Source organism: Galeopterus variegatus, unplaced genomic scaffold (genome assembly GCF_000696425.1).
Source record: "Galeopterus variegatus unplaced genomic scaffold, G_variegatus-3.0.2 Scaffold4518, whole genome shotgun sequence".
NCBI lineage: Eukaryota > Metazoa > Chordata > Mammalia > Dermoptera > Cynocephalidae > Galeopterus > Galeopterus variegatus.
Window position 1 is genome coordinate 50,211 of NW_007730629.1, and position 11,562 is coordinate 61,772.

The following is an 11,562-nucleotide window of genomic DNA, read 5'->3' on the forward strand; positions in this document are numbered from 1 at the left end:
CCTGCGGTGAGAGGCAGCAGGCAGAGCTGAGTCTGTCGTCAGCAAAGTAGATGCTAAAGGGAAAGCCCAAGTCTTTCTTGAGCAAGTTCATTTTCAAGTGTGGCAGCTGCTTCCTCTGTGGTGACAGCATGATTTAGATGCCACCACAGAGATTCGCATCTCAGATTCCAGAGGAAGGAGGTTCTAGAATAAAACCAGTGGAGTTGGACAGTTTGAGCCATAAAGTACAATAGGACTTTTCATTGTGTTTTGAGGTTCTTTAGGCTCTTGTATTGTCTGGACTCTTCTTGTCCCCCTGAGCTTAGTCTAAAATGACTCTGTGAGAAGCATTCTCTGTATGGGTGCCTTCGCTGTGGGGGGAGCCCACCCGTGCGCTGTCTCCTGACTGAAGAACGGCATTGCAGCACAGGTGCGGTGGCTTCCACCCAGCGGTCTCCCGTGTGACCGTCTCCTCTGCCTGTGGCCAGGGAGGTCTTCTGCAGCTACTGGCCATGCCCGTCTCTGCAGGAGGAGAGACTGCTCCTTCCTGTAGTTGGCACCTGTGTGACTGATGCGCATGTCACGCTCTGTGTGGCAGCTCCAGGGAAGCAAGGAGAGGTGGGAGGGAGGGAGGGCCTGTGGCCAGCAGATGTGCTCTGGCGACTTCCTGTGATCCTGCTGTTAAATTCAGGAAGACAGAATTCCCCCGTGAGGGTTTGTGCTTGGTACTTGTCACAGAGCGTCAGTTGACCACTGGCAGGTCTGCTTCCTGGGAAGGCGGGACTTGGTGATGCCCGATACTCTTACCAGATGGTGACATCAGAACCCGTGAGGAGAGAGAGGCTCTGAGGGCTTGTCTCACGGGGCAGATGAAGCATCTTCCTGAAAGACAGGCAAGGGCACCTAGAAAACAGTGCATAAACTGAGTGGGAGTTTTTTTTCTGAAATAGGAAGAAAGGTGCCAGAGAAGCCTGTGCCCACTGAAAAGTGGCCCTGTACGTGGGCTGGGCTTGGACACGTCCCTCAGCCTGGAAGCCCCGGTTTCCCCACCGGCACAGGCCCCTTCCCCATGCCCGTGCCCCGTGTGCCGAGTGGACTGTGATCCCCTGTACGGACCCCTCTGGTGGAGGGAGCAAGTTGTAGCTCAGGGCAATGAGGTGGGGAGACGTCCTCCCTGGGGTACCCTCGCCCAGGCCCAGCTTCAGTCCCAAGCAGGGCGCTCGTGCTGGCCTCAGACTGCAGACGGGCTCTCCACGCAGCCTCTGCTCAGCAGGGGCTTTTAGGCCATGCCTTGCTCGGACACAGTGCCCCTGTCCCCCAGTACTTTCCCTGAACTGGGGGGGCTTTCCGTGGTACCTGATGGACTATCAGCCCGGGCACCACAGTTCTAGGGAGTAGAGAACCCAAGGTGTCCCAGTAACAGCATGGATTTCCATGAAGCACTCCTCATGGCATGATGGGGGTCCACGGTCTTCTGCGGGAGCCCTCCCGTTGGCCCATCGTGTGGATGAGACAGCCGAGGCCCCGGATGGGACCATGTGTGACAGGAGCTTTCCCGCCCGCCCTGCCCACTGCCGCCTCACTCACGTCTGTGTCTGTTGGGTTGCAGGAATAAGGAGCCCTTGCAGGACAACGTCATCGCGACCTACGAGGAGCACGAGGACAGTGTGTACGCCGTGGAGTGGTCCTCGGCGGATCCCTGGCTCTTTGCCTCCCTGAGTTATGACGGGCGGCTGGTCATCAACAGGGTCCCCAGGGCTCTGAAATACCACATACTGCTCTGATGCGCTTGCTGGCCCTCCTGGCTTGTCCCCTTGGCAGATTCTTGAAAACGTGCAGCTATTTGGAGGTGATTAGTGTTCCAAGTACACCCTGAGAGAACTGACCCTGCCTTGTTCCTGCTCGAGCATGTGCACTGCTGACACCGGGGCAGGTGGACGCTGTGCAGGGGACGCCATTCTAGGAGTCCATGTCTGCCCGCCACTGCTCGGGCTCTGTTTTCTGTTTTAAGGCTGTTGGGAGTTTTACTTTTTTAAAAAAATTCTGTTCCCACAATATTATCTTTCTCTTTCCCTTGAGATTAAAAATGAAATAAAATAAGGCCGTATGGCCCTGGCTCCTGGCTCATTCTTTCAGGATCTCTGCCCCTCGTGTGTTCGCATCACCTGCGTCTTTGTTCATTTTCTCTGTCCCACCTGGAAAGATACAGATGGGGAGAGGTACCCCCTCCACAGTGCCACCAGTGCAGAGCCCCAGGTCAGGGAGGAGCATGTTTCCCTCCAGCACCACGTCCTGCCCAAGCAGTGCTGATGTCCTTGGGTGCTGTCCCCCATTGTCCAGGAAGCCAGGATGGGGCTCTGCACCCGGCTGGTGGGGGCTCCCCACTGTCACTCATCTGTATCAGCCCCTCTCTGGGAATCCCTAAAATGGATCATGCAACCTCTGTCTGTGGGCCCCCGGGTTCTGTTCTGTGCATGCTTGGTTTGTCACCCTACCTGGTGAAGCCACCCCAGCCGGGGACACTGGGCTCCACCTGGCCAGGTGCCCTGGCAGGTGCTGCTCTACTCTCATGCCCTGAGTTTCCTCTCCTGTGATGAGAGGGAAGGACTGGACGAGTTGACAGGCCCAGTCAGCTCTAAGGCTTCAGCATCTACCACAAGCCTCAATCTACAGAATTGACCTGTTATTTTAAAACACATGTAAAAATGAAACATTCTTGCTGTGGCCATCTCTTCCTCCTGGAGAGTCTGTGCATTGTTTTCTAAGGACACTGTGAGCCCAGAAGAGCACATTCTGGATTTTGTTCTTCTTGGTGGTGAGAGTTCATGGGGCAGAGTGGGGGCCCCAGGGGAGGGATGAACAGGCGATCTGAGGGAGGGGCGGGGAAGGTGGGGTCATGGGGGGCGGCTGTCAGGCGTGTCCCGTCAGGCATGTCCAGGGCCCTTCAGCATTTCTGCTTTCAAGTGAGACCCACACACGTGGGGTACAGAGCAGCCCTAATGAGCGTCCTCCCTCCAGTTTGCTGCTGCTTGAAAGAAAAAACCTGTGTGTTTAACAGAAATGTACTGAGTGCCTGCTGTGCGCCAGGCACTTCTAGGTGCTGCAGACGCCACACTGAACGGGGCAGAGGTCCGGCTGCACTCACACAGTCTGTGCGGTGACAAGGGCAGGTGCTATGGAGGGGCATGGAGTGGGGCGGGTGGGTGGAGGAGGTGGCCTTGCTGAGGGGCAGAGCTGTGGGGTGGCGCTGCCCACATGCCGGAATGGGCAGTGTTGGCTGGTGTGGGAAGTGGCAGGAGGTCCAGGGCCGGGGCCTGAAGGGCGTTGCATTATTGAGAAGAGGCATGGAACAGAGGCAAGGACTGCAAGGAGGTGTCGCGGGGAGGCGGCTTATCGCCTCTGATGTTTGCTTGTTTCACAGTCCAGTTCCACGGACGTTCACACGTGTGGGTTTGCACAACCGTCAGCTCCGTCAGGCACAGAGCGATTCATCACCCGGAACCCCTCCTGCTACCCCTACCCCTTTGTCGCCACATCCTCCGCAGCCCTGGCCTGGCCCCATGGTCTGTGCCGTCCCCACAGGCCATGCAGTGTGTCCTACCTGACTCCTTCCTTTGTGCGTTAGCACTCGGTCCTGTGTACGTGCCACTTACCTCGTCACAGTTGAAGGGATCGTGCTGGGCCCAGTGCTTGGTAGTTATGAATAGAGTCTCTCTAAACAGCTGTGGAGCCATAAGTTTTCATTTTCTAGGGCAGGGTTGGCAGCTGTAGCCCATAGGCCAGACCCTGCTGCCCTCTGCTTTTGTGCATACCATGTGGCTGCCCACGGCCACAGTCTCACTCACGCGGGTCTGTGGCTGCTGCTGCAGGACGATGGCAGAAGTGACCTGTGGCCCTGAGAGTCTAAAATATTTCCTGTCTGACCCTTTCCAGAAAAAGTTGGCCAACCCTTGCCCCAGGGCAAGTATTTAGAAGTGCAATGCTTGGTAACTGTCAACTGAAATTTACAACTGAAATTTAAGGCCGTTGAGGCAAAAGATTTTAGAGAAGTTTCTTGGGAGCCAAATATATAGGGATCAACCCTGGAAAGATTAACCAAAAGAGGTGGAAAGTGCTCCTAAGTCTGCCACAAGCAGAGCCATGTTATAGGGAGTTTCCAGAGCGAAGGGAGAGCCCCTCCGGGACACAATCACAGTGGTTACTGATTACATCACGGCAACCAGAAGCGTCTACGTGCAACCTGAAGCAGAGGCTTCAGACTACAGATACTCTTAACGGGATCTAAACGACTTGTCCAGAGCCAGCAGTTTATACATTAATAAATAAATCAGTTCTAACCACATACATTGTTTATCTTAAGAACAAAGTGTGTGCATTGAGTTCATGAGACTTATCCCAAGGTGGGCATTTTGGAAAGCCTGCTTCATTTTGGTTATTTCCTTTATCAGTGACTATGTGTTTAACTTCGTAAGACACTGTCCACCTGCTTCTGGAGTGGCCGCGGTGTCTCACACCCTCGCTGGCAGCGTGGAGGACCCACTCTCTGCACCTTGTGCAGGGTGCAGCCCCATCTCCTTGTGGCAGCAGCATTGAGTGTCTTTGCGTGTGTTTATTTTCCATCTGTCCTCTTTGTTGAAGCCTATTTTTAATATTAAATTGTTAATTGCTTGGGTGTTTAATTACTATTGATTTTGAGGGTTCGTTATTTTGGATATAAGTCCTTTTGTTAGCTATGTGATTTGCAAATATCTTCTAGTTTTTATCCCATCTCTTCATTCTCTTAACCATGTCTTTTGCAGAACAAAAGTTTTGAATTTTGATGAACTCCAACTTATACAGTTTTTTCCTTTATGCTTCAAGCTTTTGTTGTCATATCTAAGAACTCTTCCTAATCCCAGGTCACCAAGATTTTCTCCAGTGTTTTCTTCTATAAGTTTTATAGTTTTGAGATAGGAGGTGTTCAGTTTCCCTGGGTTCAGGTTTCAAGACACACCTCTGGGTGTCAAGTCGGTCCCCATGGTCTCACGCCCCTCCTCTGGACCCTCCTCTGGACCCTCCTCTAGAGGAGAGTTACTGTTGCTTTTGGACCTATTTTTGGCACCAACACAGGCAGATTGAGACCACAAGGGGCTGGCTTATGCAAGTCTGGTGGCTGGGCATGCTCAGTAGAGAGAGGTCGAATAACCCTGATAGCTGAGCATGCTCAGTAGAGTGGAATTGATATTCATTAGATAGCATGGCTATGTATTGGACAGTGAAACTATAAAAGTGGAATCCCACAGGAGGAGGTGTTATTGCTCACTTTCTTGGGGCCAACCTGCACTTTGCCTGCTGAGGTGTGTGTGCTTTCTTTTGCATCAGACTTACTTTTGGCAAGTGGTTGCTCACTCTTGAGCCAGCCTGCACTCTGCACTAAACTTTAAGTGTGTGTTTCTTGCTTTTGTATTAGACTTGGTGTGGGTCATGCTTGGTCTCTGGAGCTAGGCTGTAGTCTCTCTGTGAAGTCTATCTCTTTTATTTATTACATTGAACCTGTTCTCACTTTCTCCAGTGACTCTGCTCTTGAATTCTTTCCTGTTGCAGAGTCAAGAACCTGGTAAGAGGACAGGGTGGGAGAGGCCGGCTATTGGGCCTGGCAGACCCTTCCTCCGACATCAGCTTTACATTTTGCATTCAGATCTGTGACTCATTCTGGGTTAATATCTTGGGGAGGGAGTGTGGTTGAAGCTGTGGTCTCCTCCTCACACAGAGGGCCATGTCACTCTCCTCTTAACCTGCTTTTGCTCTTTTCTCAAAAATCTGTTGGCCCACTCGTGTGGGGCTGTTTCTGGACCATCCTGTTCCACCGGTCCACACGTCTGTCATCCAGGAGTTTGTAGACAGCTTTATGGGTGTTTGCGTGAGCTCCTCCTCTGGGATTTCCCAGTTCTCCCCGGCTCACTGAGGCTTCCCTTCCTGACCCTGCTACCATCAGCCGGGGCTTGTTCACCCTGGTTGCTGCACCCTCTGCACGGCTAGGGCCAGTGGTGGGAGGACAAATAGAGCCACAGGTGTCCTCACCCCCATCGGTCGGAGAGAAAGGGTCATGGGCTTCCGCAGGTCCCTGTGGTCGCCACAGACTTGCATGAAGGCTGGGGTTAAGGTAATAAGCCTCTTCCTAAGAGTACATTCCCCACCCTTTGTGGGTGTTTCCAGACCCCGCTCCTGTTCCTCAGCCAGATCCAGAAGGCCCTGCCTTCTTGCTCGTGGTCCTGCCCTAAAGGGCACAGAAGCATGAGTAGTAACCACAGGGCATGTGCCACAAGAGGTCGTTTTTCTCTTTAAGGAGAAATATCTCTATGTCTGAATGCTGATGGGATAATCCAGTGCAGAGGGACCCAGAGGAGAGGAGCAAGGTCCTTGCATGGGCAGGTGAGGGTGGGACCTGGTGCACAGCTCCAAGTGAGGCAGGTGAAAGGTTCTTTGTAGAAAGTTACGTGACCCCAAGTCTTTTGCATGAGGAGGACCAACTGTCACACATCAGGTGCTGGTGAGTCCTAAATGATGCTGCCGTTTGCAGAATGCATGCCCCACTTTCAAACACAGGGTGCAGTCTTGTTTTCACGGCCTCTGTGAGATAAACGGAGCAAGTGTCCCTGTTTCCAGGATGCAGAAACGCAGAGTGGCCAACGGCTGCTGCCCAGGTCTGCGCGTCAGGCCCGTCTCAGTTCTGTCCCTACCCTTCCCCAGGTCTCCCGGGCCCTGCCTCCTGCGGTCCTCACCACGTGCAGCCAGTGACCTTTAGGTAGCTGAGGAGACAGTGGAACGGTGCCGGGAGGGAGCTTACACACAGACTGTCTTGCATGTTTTGTCACCACACCTGCAGTCACCCACTCTGCTTCCAAAGCTCTGCCGCCGGCCCTTCTGTGTGCAGTGACAGAGAGTCCTCCACTGTGCTGGGGCCTGGCTGCGGGTGAGTGGCTTGTCACATGGCCCTTCCTCACTGAGATCTGGGGAGGGGATGCGGGGCCTTGCCCTGGCCACCTGGCCTCTCTGCAGCGCCGGGTGCTGTCTTGTGTCGCCATAGCGGCCAGCTGGCCTCAAGGTCAGTGCCGATTGAAGTGAGCCCTGACGGCCTCCCACCATGTCTCGCTGCCCCGAGCTGGGGGTCATTAGTAACCCCGCTATTCCACCTGAACGGCTTCTGCAGCAAGGACCCGGCAGGGCTCAATTTGAGATCCAGAGGCTGTGTTTGAGATTGGCAGCAACGGGCAAATTCTGGACTTGAGGTTTTCCAGTCACCCTGTTTGCATGTGCTGTCCCGTGAGTTAGGTGCTCGGGGGTGGCTGGGGCCTGCGCCCCTCCTCCCCGCCTGTCTGGCCAGGGGTTGGGAGGGAGGGCTTGACGCCAATGAGGAGAGAACCCGTCCTCCAAGGGTAGCCGGGGAATCGCTGCCCACCCGTGCCAGCGTTGCACAGCAGCCTCGGGGTGTCCTGGAACCGGGAGGTGGGAGTCCCCCCACTGGCCAGGGCACATGCCGAGCATCATGGGGCCAGACTGACAGACACTGACAGAGTGGGACCGTCTGGGGTACAGTGTCTCTGTCCTGCATCCTTAGGATGCATCCAAAAGAGCTGCAGCTGCTTCGTGTGGCATGAAAAAAAGCCTGGGGGTCGGGGGCCAGGGGACCAGCGTTTAGACACCTGAGGGCTGTTGGGGTGTCACCTAGGGACAGAGGATGGGCTGTAAATGGGAGCTCTGGCAAGGCAGGCAGGTGTGGGGAGGTGGAGGAGTGGGGACCTCTGCAGGGCCGGACACACCTGCCCCGCCCTCCTCCCCATGACGCGGTCCTCAGCCCCGAAGCAGAGAGGCAGACCCAGCAGGACGGAAGAGGACGTGAGGATGCTGGGAGAAGGGAGGGAACAAGAGAATGAATGAAAAGAAAACGGGCAGAGACCAGATCAAGCGATGTGGGCAAGGAGTCAGTGGAAAAGGTTTCAAGGACCCATGATCGGGGGGTGTGGACACCCAGCAGGAGGGCCGCTGGGGCTGGGGCAGAGTCTGCAGAACACGACTGCCCGCGGGTGCCCGCAGAGCACAGCAGGAGCGGACGCACGTGGCCCTCTGCTTGTTGCGGGGCCAGGCGGCCGCCAGGATGTGGCCGTGGCCGGGGCTCCTGACCCCTCCTCCCACCCAGGTCTGATCCCTGGAGCCGCAGCTGCAGCCTGTCCGTGGCTCCCTGCTGTGCTGGGCCCGCCCTGCCTCTGTCCTGCTCCTCCACAGCACTGGTGTCATCGGACTGGGCCACACCCCACTCACCCCACGGACGGTCAGGCTGCTCCAGTCGCAGGGAAACCCCCTTGACTGTGGAAGAGAAGTGGCCTGACGGCACCTAGAACGTTCTTCAGGACAGAAGTCTCCCCAGGAGAGGGCCGCCTGTGCTCTGCTTGCTGCTCCAGAGCCCCACGACAAGGGGGCCGGGGCTGCTCACGGTCTCGGCCCAGGGTTCGTGTCTGGTCCGCGTGTGCTCTGTGGACAGCTGCCCACATCCACGCCAGGCCATGCATCCTCTTGGGCAGAACTGTCTGGGCAGCATCTGTGCACCTGGCCAGGCTCCGGGCATCGCGGGGCCTCGCTTTCCCACACAGGACAACCTCCCTCCCCCTCCCACACGCACTGCTAGTCAGCCTCTGCCAGCTGTTCACTGTCCCCCAGGCCTGCACCCACACCTGGCCTCTCAGGGGTCTTGCCTCCCAAAGGCCACCACCTCAGAGAGGCCTGGTCCTTGTCGTAGCAGCCACCCATCCCCTTCCAGCCCCTCCCACACTCTGACCTACCCACAGGTCCGTCCTTGTCTGATGGGCCATGAGCGGCCCGAGTCTTCCTGGCTCAGTGCTGCATGGTGCCAGCTGGGTGCATGTGGCCTGACTTGGTGCTGAGGCACCTGCCCAGGGCACTGCCCAGGGCTGCCACGGCCAAGGCAAAGTGAAAGTCAGTTACAGACACGCAGACCCATCCTGCAATTCCCACACCGTGAAACTCAAAAAATGAAACTTGTGCACTAACAAGCCTGACCGGGAGGCCTTGTTTGTCCCACTTGGCATGGGCATCCTCCCAGTTCCCTGCAGGGCTGTCGTACGGTGGCCGCAGAGCAGTACCAGAGGCCGCTGGCACAGATGCCGAGAGAAGGCATCAAGGTGCCTTTCCCAAATGAAACACGCCTCGCCTCAGGGACTCTAATTCATCACCCATCAGCCTCACTCTGCACGGTTCCGGGGGCACGGCCTCTTCACCAGCCTGGTGCGTCTCCCCCTCTCTCACGCAGAACGTTCTTCCAGTTTCCACCTCTCTACCCTCCCTCGCGCGACCTCTTCCCTGACCTGAGACGCTATCTCAACCCTGCCCCGGTTCCCAGCCCACCCAGCGTTGGGCTGAGCTCAGCTCGTTCGTCATCCTCGGGCTCCTCTGGTCACTTCAGCCCACGCTGACCCCCCAGACTCAGTCTCCCTAGAGTCGGCTCGGCACCTTGTGGTGCTCGATTGCGTACATTGTGTTGCTGTCACCCAATGAGCCACAGTCAGTCCCCAAACATTTGTGTAGCTCCTTTACAGAGGTGCCGGGACAGGAAGATGAGTATTCCTCCAAGCAGAGTCGGAGGCGCTGGTCAGAGGTGCGTGGTGTGTCGCTGTGAGGACTCGGCCAGACTTCCACGGCTCGGCTGGGTTCCCTCCCACTCTGAGCGATGCTGGCCAAGTGGCATGTCTGTGCTGGCTCCGTCGCTGTCCATGACGCCTACACCACAGGGTTACTGGGGATTCGTTTATACATATAACACTTAGGACAGAGTCCAACATAGCAAGTGCTATGTAGATGTTGGTCATTGCTGTGGGCTGAACTGTGCCCACCAAAGCTTCTGTGTTGAAGCCCCAGCCCCCAGTGCGATGGTATTTGGAGATGGGGCCTTTGGGAGATAATTAGGATTTCATGAGGTCATGAGGGTGGGGTCCTCATGATGAGACCAGTGCCCTTATAGGAAGGGACACCGGAAAGCTTCCCCCCACCCCCGAGCATACACACCGAGGACACAGTGAGTAGGCAGCTGTCCGCAAGCCGGGAAGGAGCCCTCACCAAAGAACCAGATCTGTCGGCATCTTGATCCGGGACTGCCCGCCTCCAGAACTGTGAGAAGTAAATGTTGTGTAGGTTGCCCACTCTTGGTATTTTGTTGCAGCCGCCCAAACTGACTAAGACAGTGATGATTTTAATACAAGTACATACACACAAGTCCATTTAAAAACATTTTAAAATAAAAGATCGGAAATCTTGTAAGGAAAATAGGAGAAAAATGTAAAGGGCCAGGAATGTAACTGAGCTTCTAGTTACCCCCAGGCTCCCGGCGCAGGAGCCGGGAGGGAAAGAAGATGAAGAAGAGAATAAAGATCGGAGGCCCAGTGAGGGCCCCTCATGAGCTTCGGCCTCATCAGAAGAGCCACAGCTGAGCAGGTCACCACTCAGGCGGGACTGAGCGCTGAGTGACGGCCAGGCCACCTGGACCCGGGTGGGAGGGACGGCTTCTCAGGAGCCGCACATCCCTGTCTGGAGGGAAGGTGGCCTGCGGGCACAGGTGGTGGGGCCGACCCTGGGTGCTGTGCCTGCAGAGCAGCTGGGGGAAGGGGATTCTGTCTCTAGTTTCTAAACAAACTCTCTTTGGAGGTGGCTGCTTCCTTTTGTGGCTGCGGCACAGAGAGGGTGACCTTCCTCGGCGGGCCTGCATGCCACTGTCCCTCCTGAACGTTCTCCCTTTTGCTTTTTGCCTGGTTAACCCCTGTCATCCTCCAGGGCTCAGTGTGAATTCCCAAAAGGCTTTTCTTGTGGACTGAAATTAAGGCTGTTGAGGCAGAAATAATTTTATGAATGTTTATGGAGAGCCGAATGCGAGGATCAACCCAGGAAACCCAAAGCAACACAGGTGGGAAGTGTTCCAAGGTCTGTTACAAGCTGGAAGACTTTATGGGAGAGTTTAGAAAGGGGAGGGGGACTTCCCGAGCCGGCGTTGCCCTGTTTTCACTGGTGGGTAAAATGCAGAAGTTACAACCGTTGGTTGCAGATTAGGGCATATAAGCAAAACGGATCTTAAAGGTAATTTCGCAGCTTGCTCAGCAGGCTGGACTTCAGTTGGCACACCAACATTGCTAGAACTGACATGCGTTCTTTACTTAAGAACAGGATGTCTACCCAAGTCGTGAGGCCCTCCTTCCAGGCAGGCGGGATGTTCTGGAGATCTGCTTGTGTAGCCGAGCCGGCTGCAAGTCATCAGTCTAAAGCAGTTCTTGCTAGTCCTTCTCTCTCACGCTGCTTACCCGCTGGGAAGTAACTGTTCATGTTACACCTCCCTCCTGCCAGACCCATCCCCTGTTCACTGCTGTGCCCTCGGTACCTAGCTCAGGACATGGCATGTGGGTGCTCAAAAAATTGGGTGGATGGGTGGGTGGATGGATGGGTGGGTCGTGTGTGGGTTGGTGAGTGGGTGCATAAACAAATGAATATAAATGAATCTTGGAAATTCCTGAGCTGAAATACAAGAAAAGAAAAACAAAAAAAATC

General features: G+C 55.4%; 1 protein-coding gene across 1 annotated transcript in view; it reads left to right on the forward strand.

Annotated features, from left to right (window-relative positions):
• The window catches only part of LOC103603239 (protein TSSC1), a 50,693-nt gene extending 48,625 nt beyond the window's left edge, over positions 1-2,068 (forward strand). The window contains exon 7 of the mRNA XM_008587732.1: positions 1,589-2,068. Within this exon, the coding sequence (XP_008585954.1) occupies positions 1,589-1,763 (175 nt within the window). The 3' untranslated portion in view covers positions 1,764-2,068. The remainder of the gene's footprint in view (positions 1-1,588) is intronic.
• Positions 2,069-11,562: the final 9,494 nt, after the last annotated feature.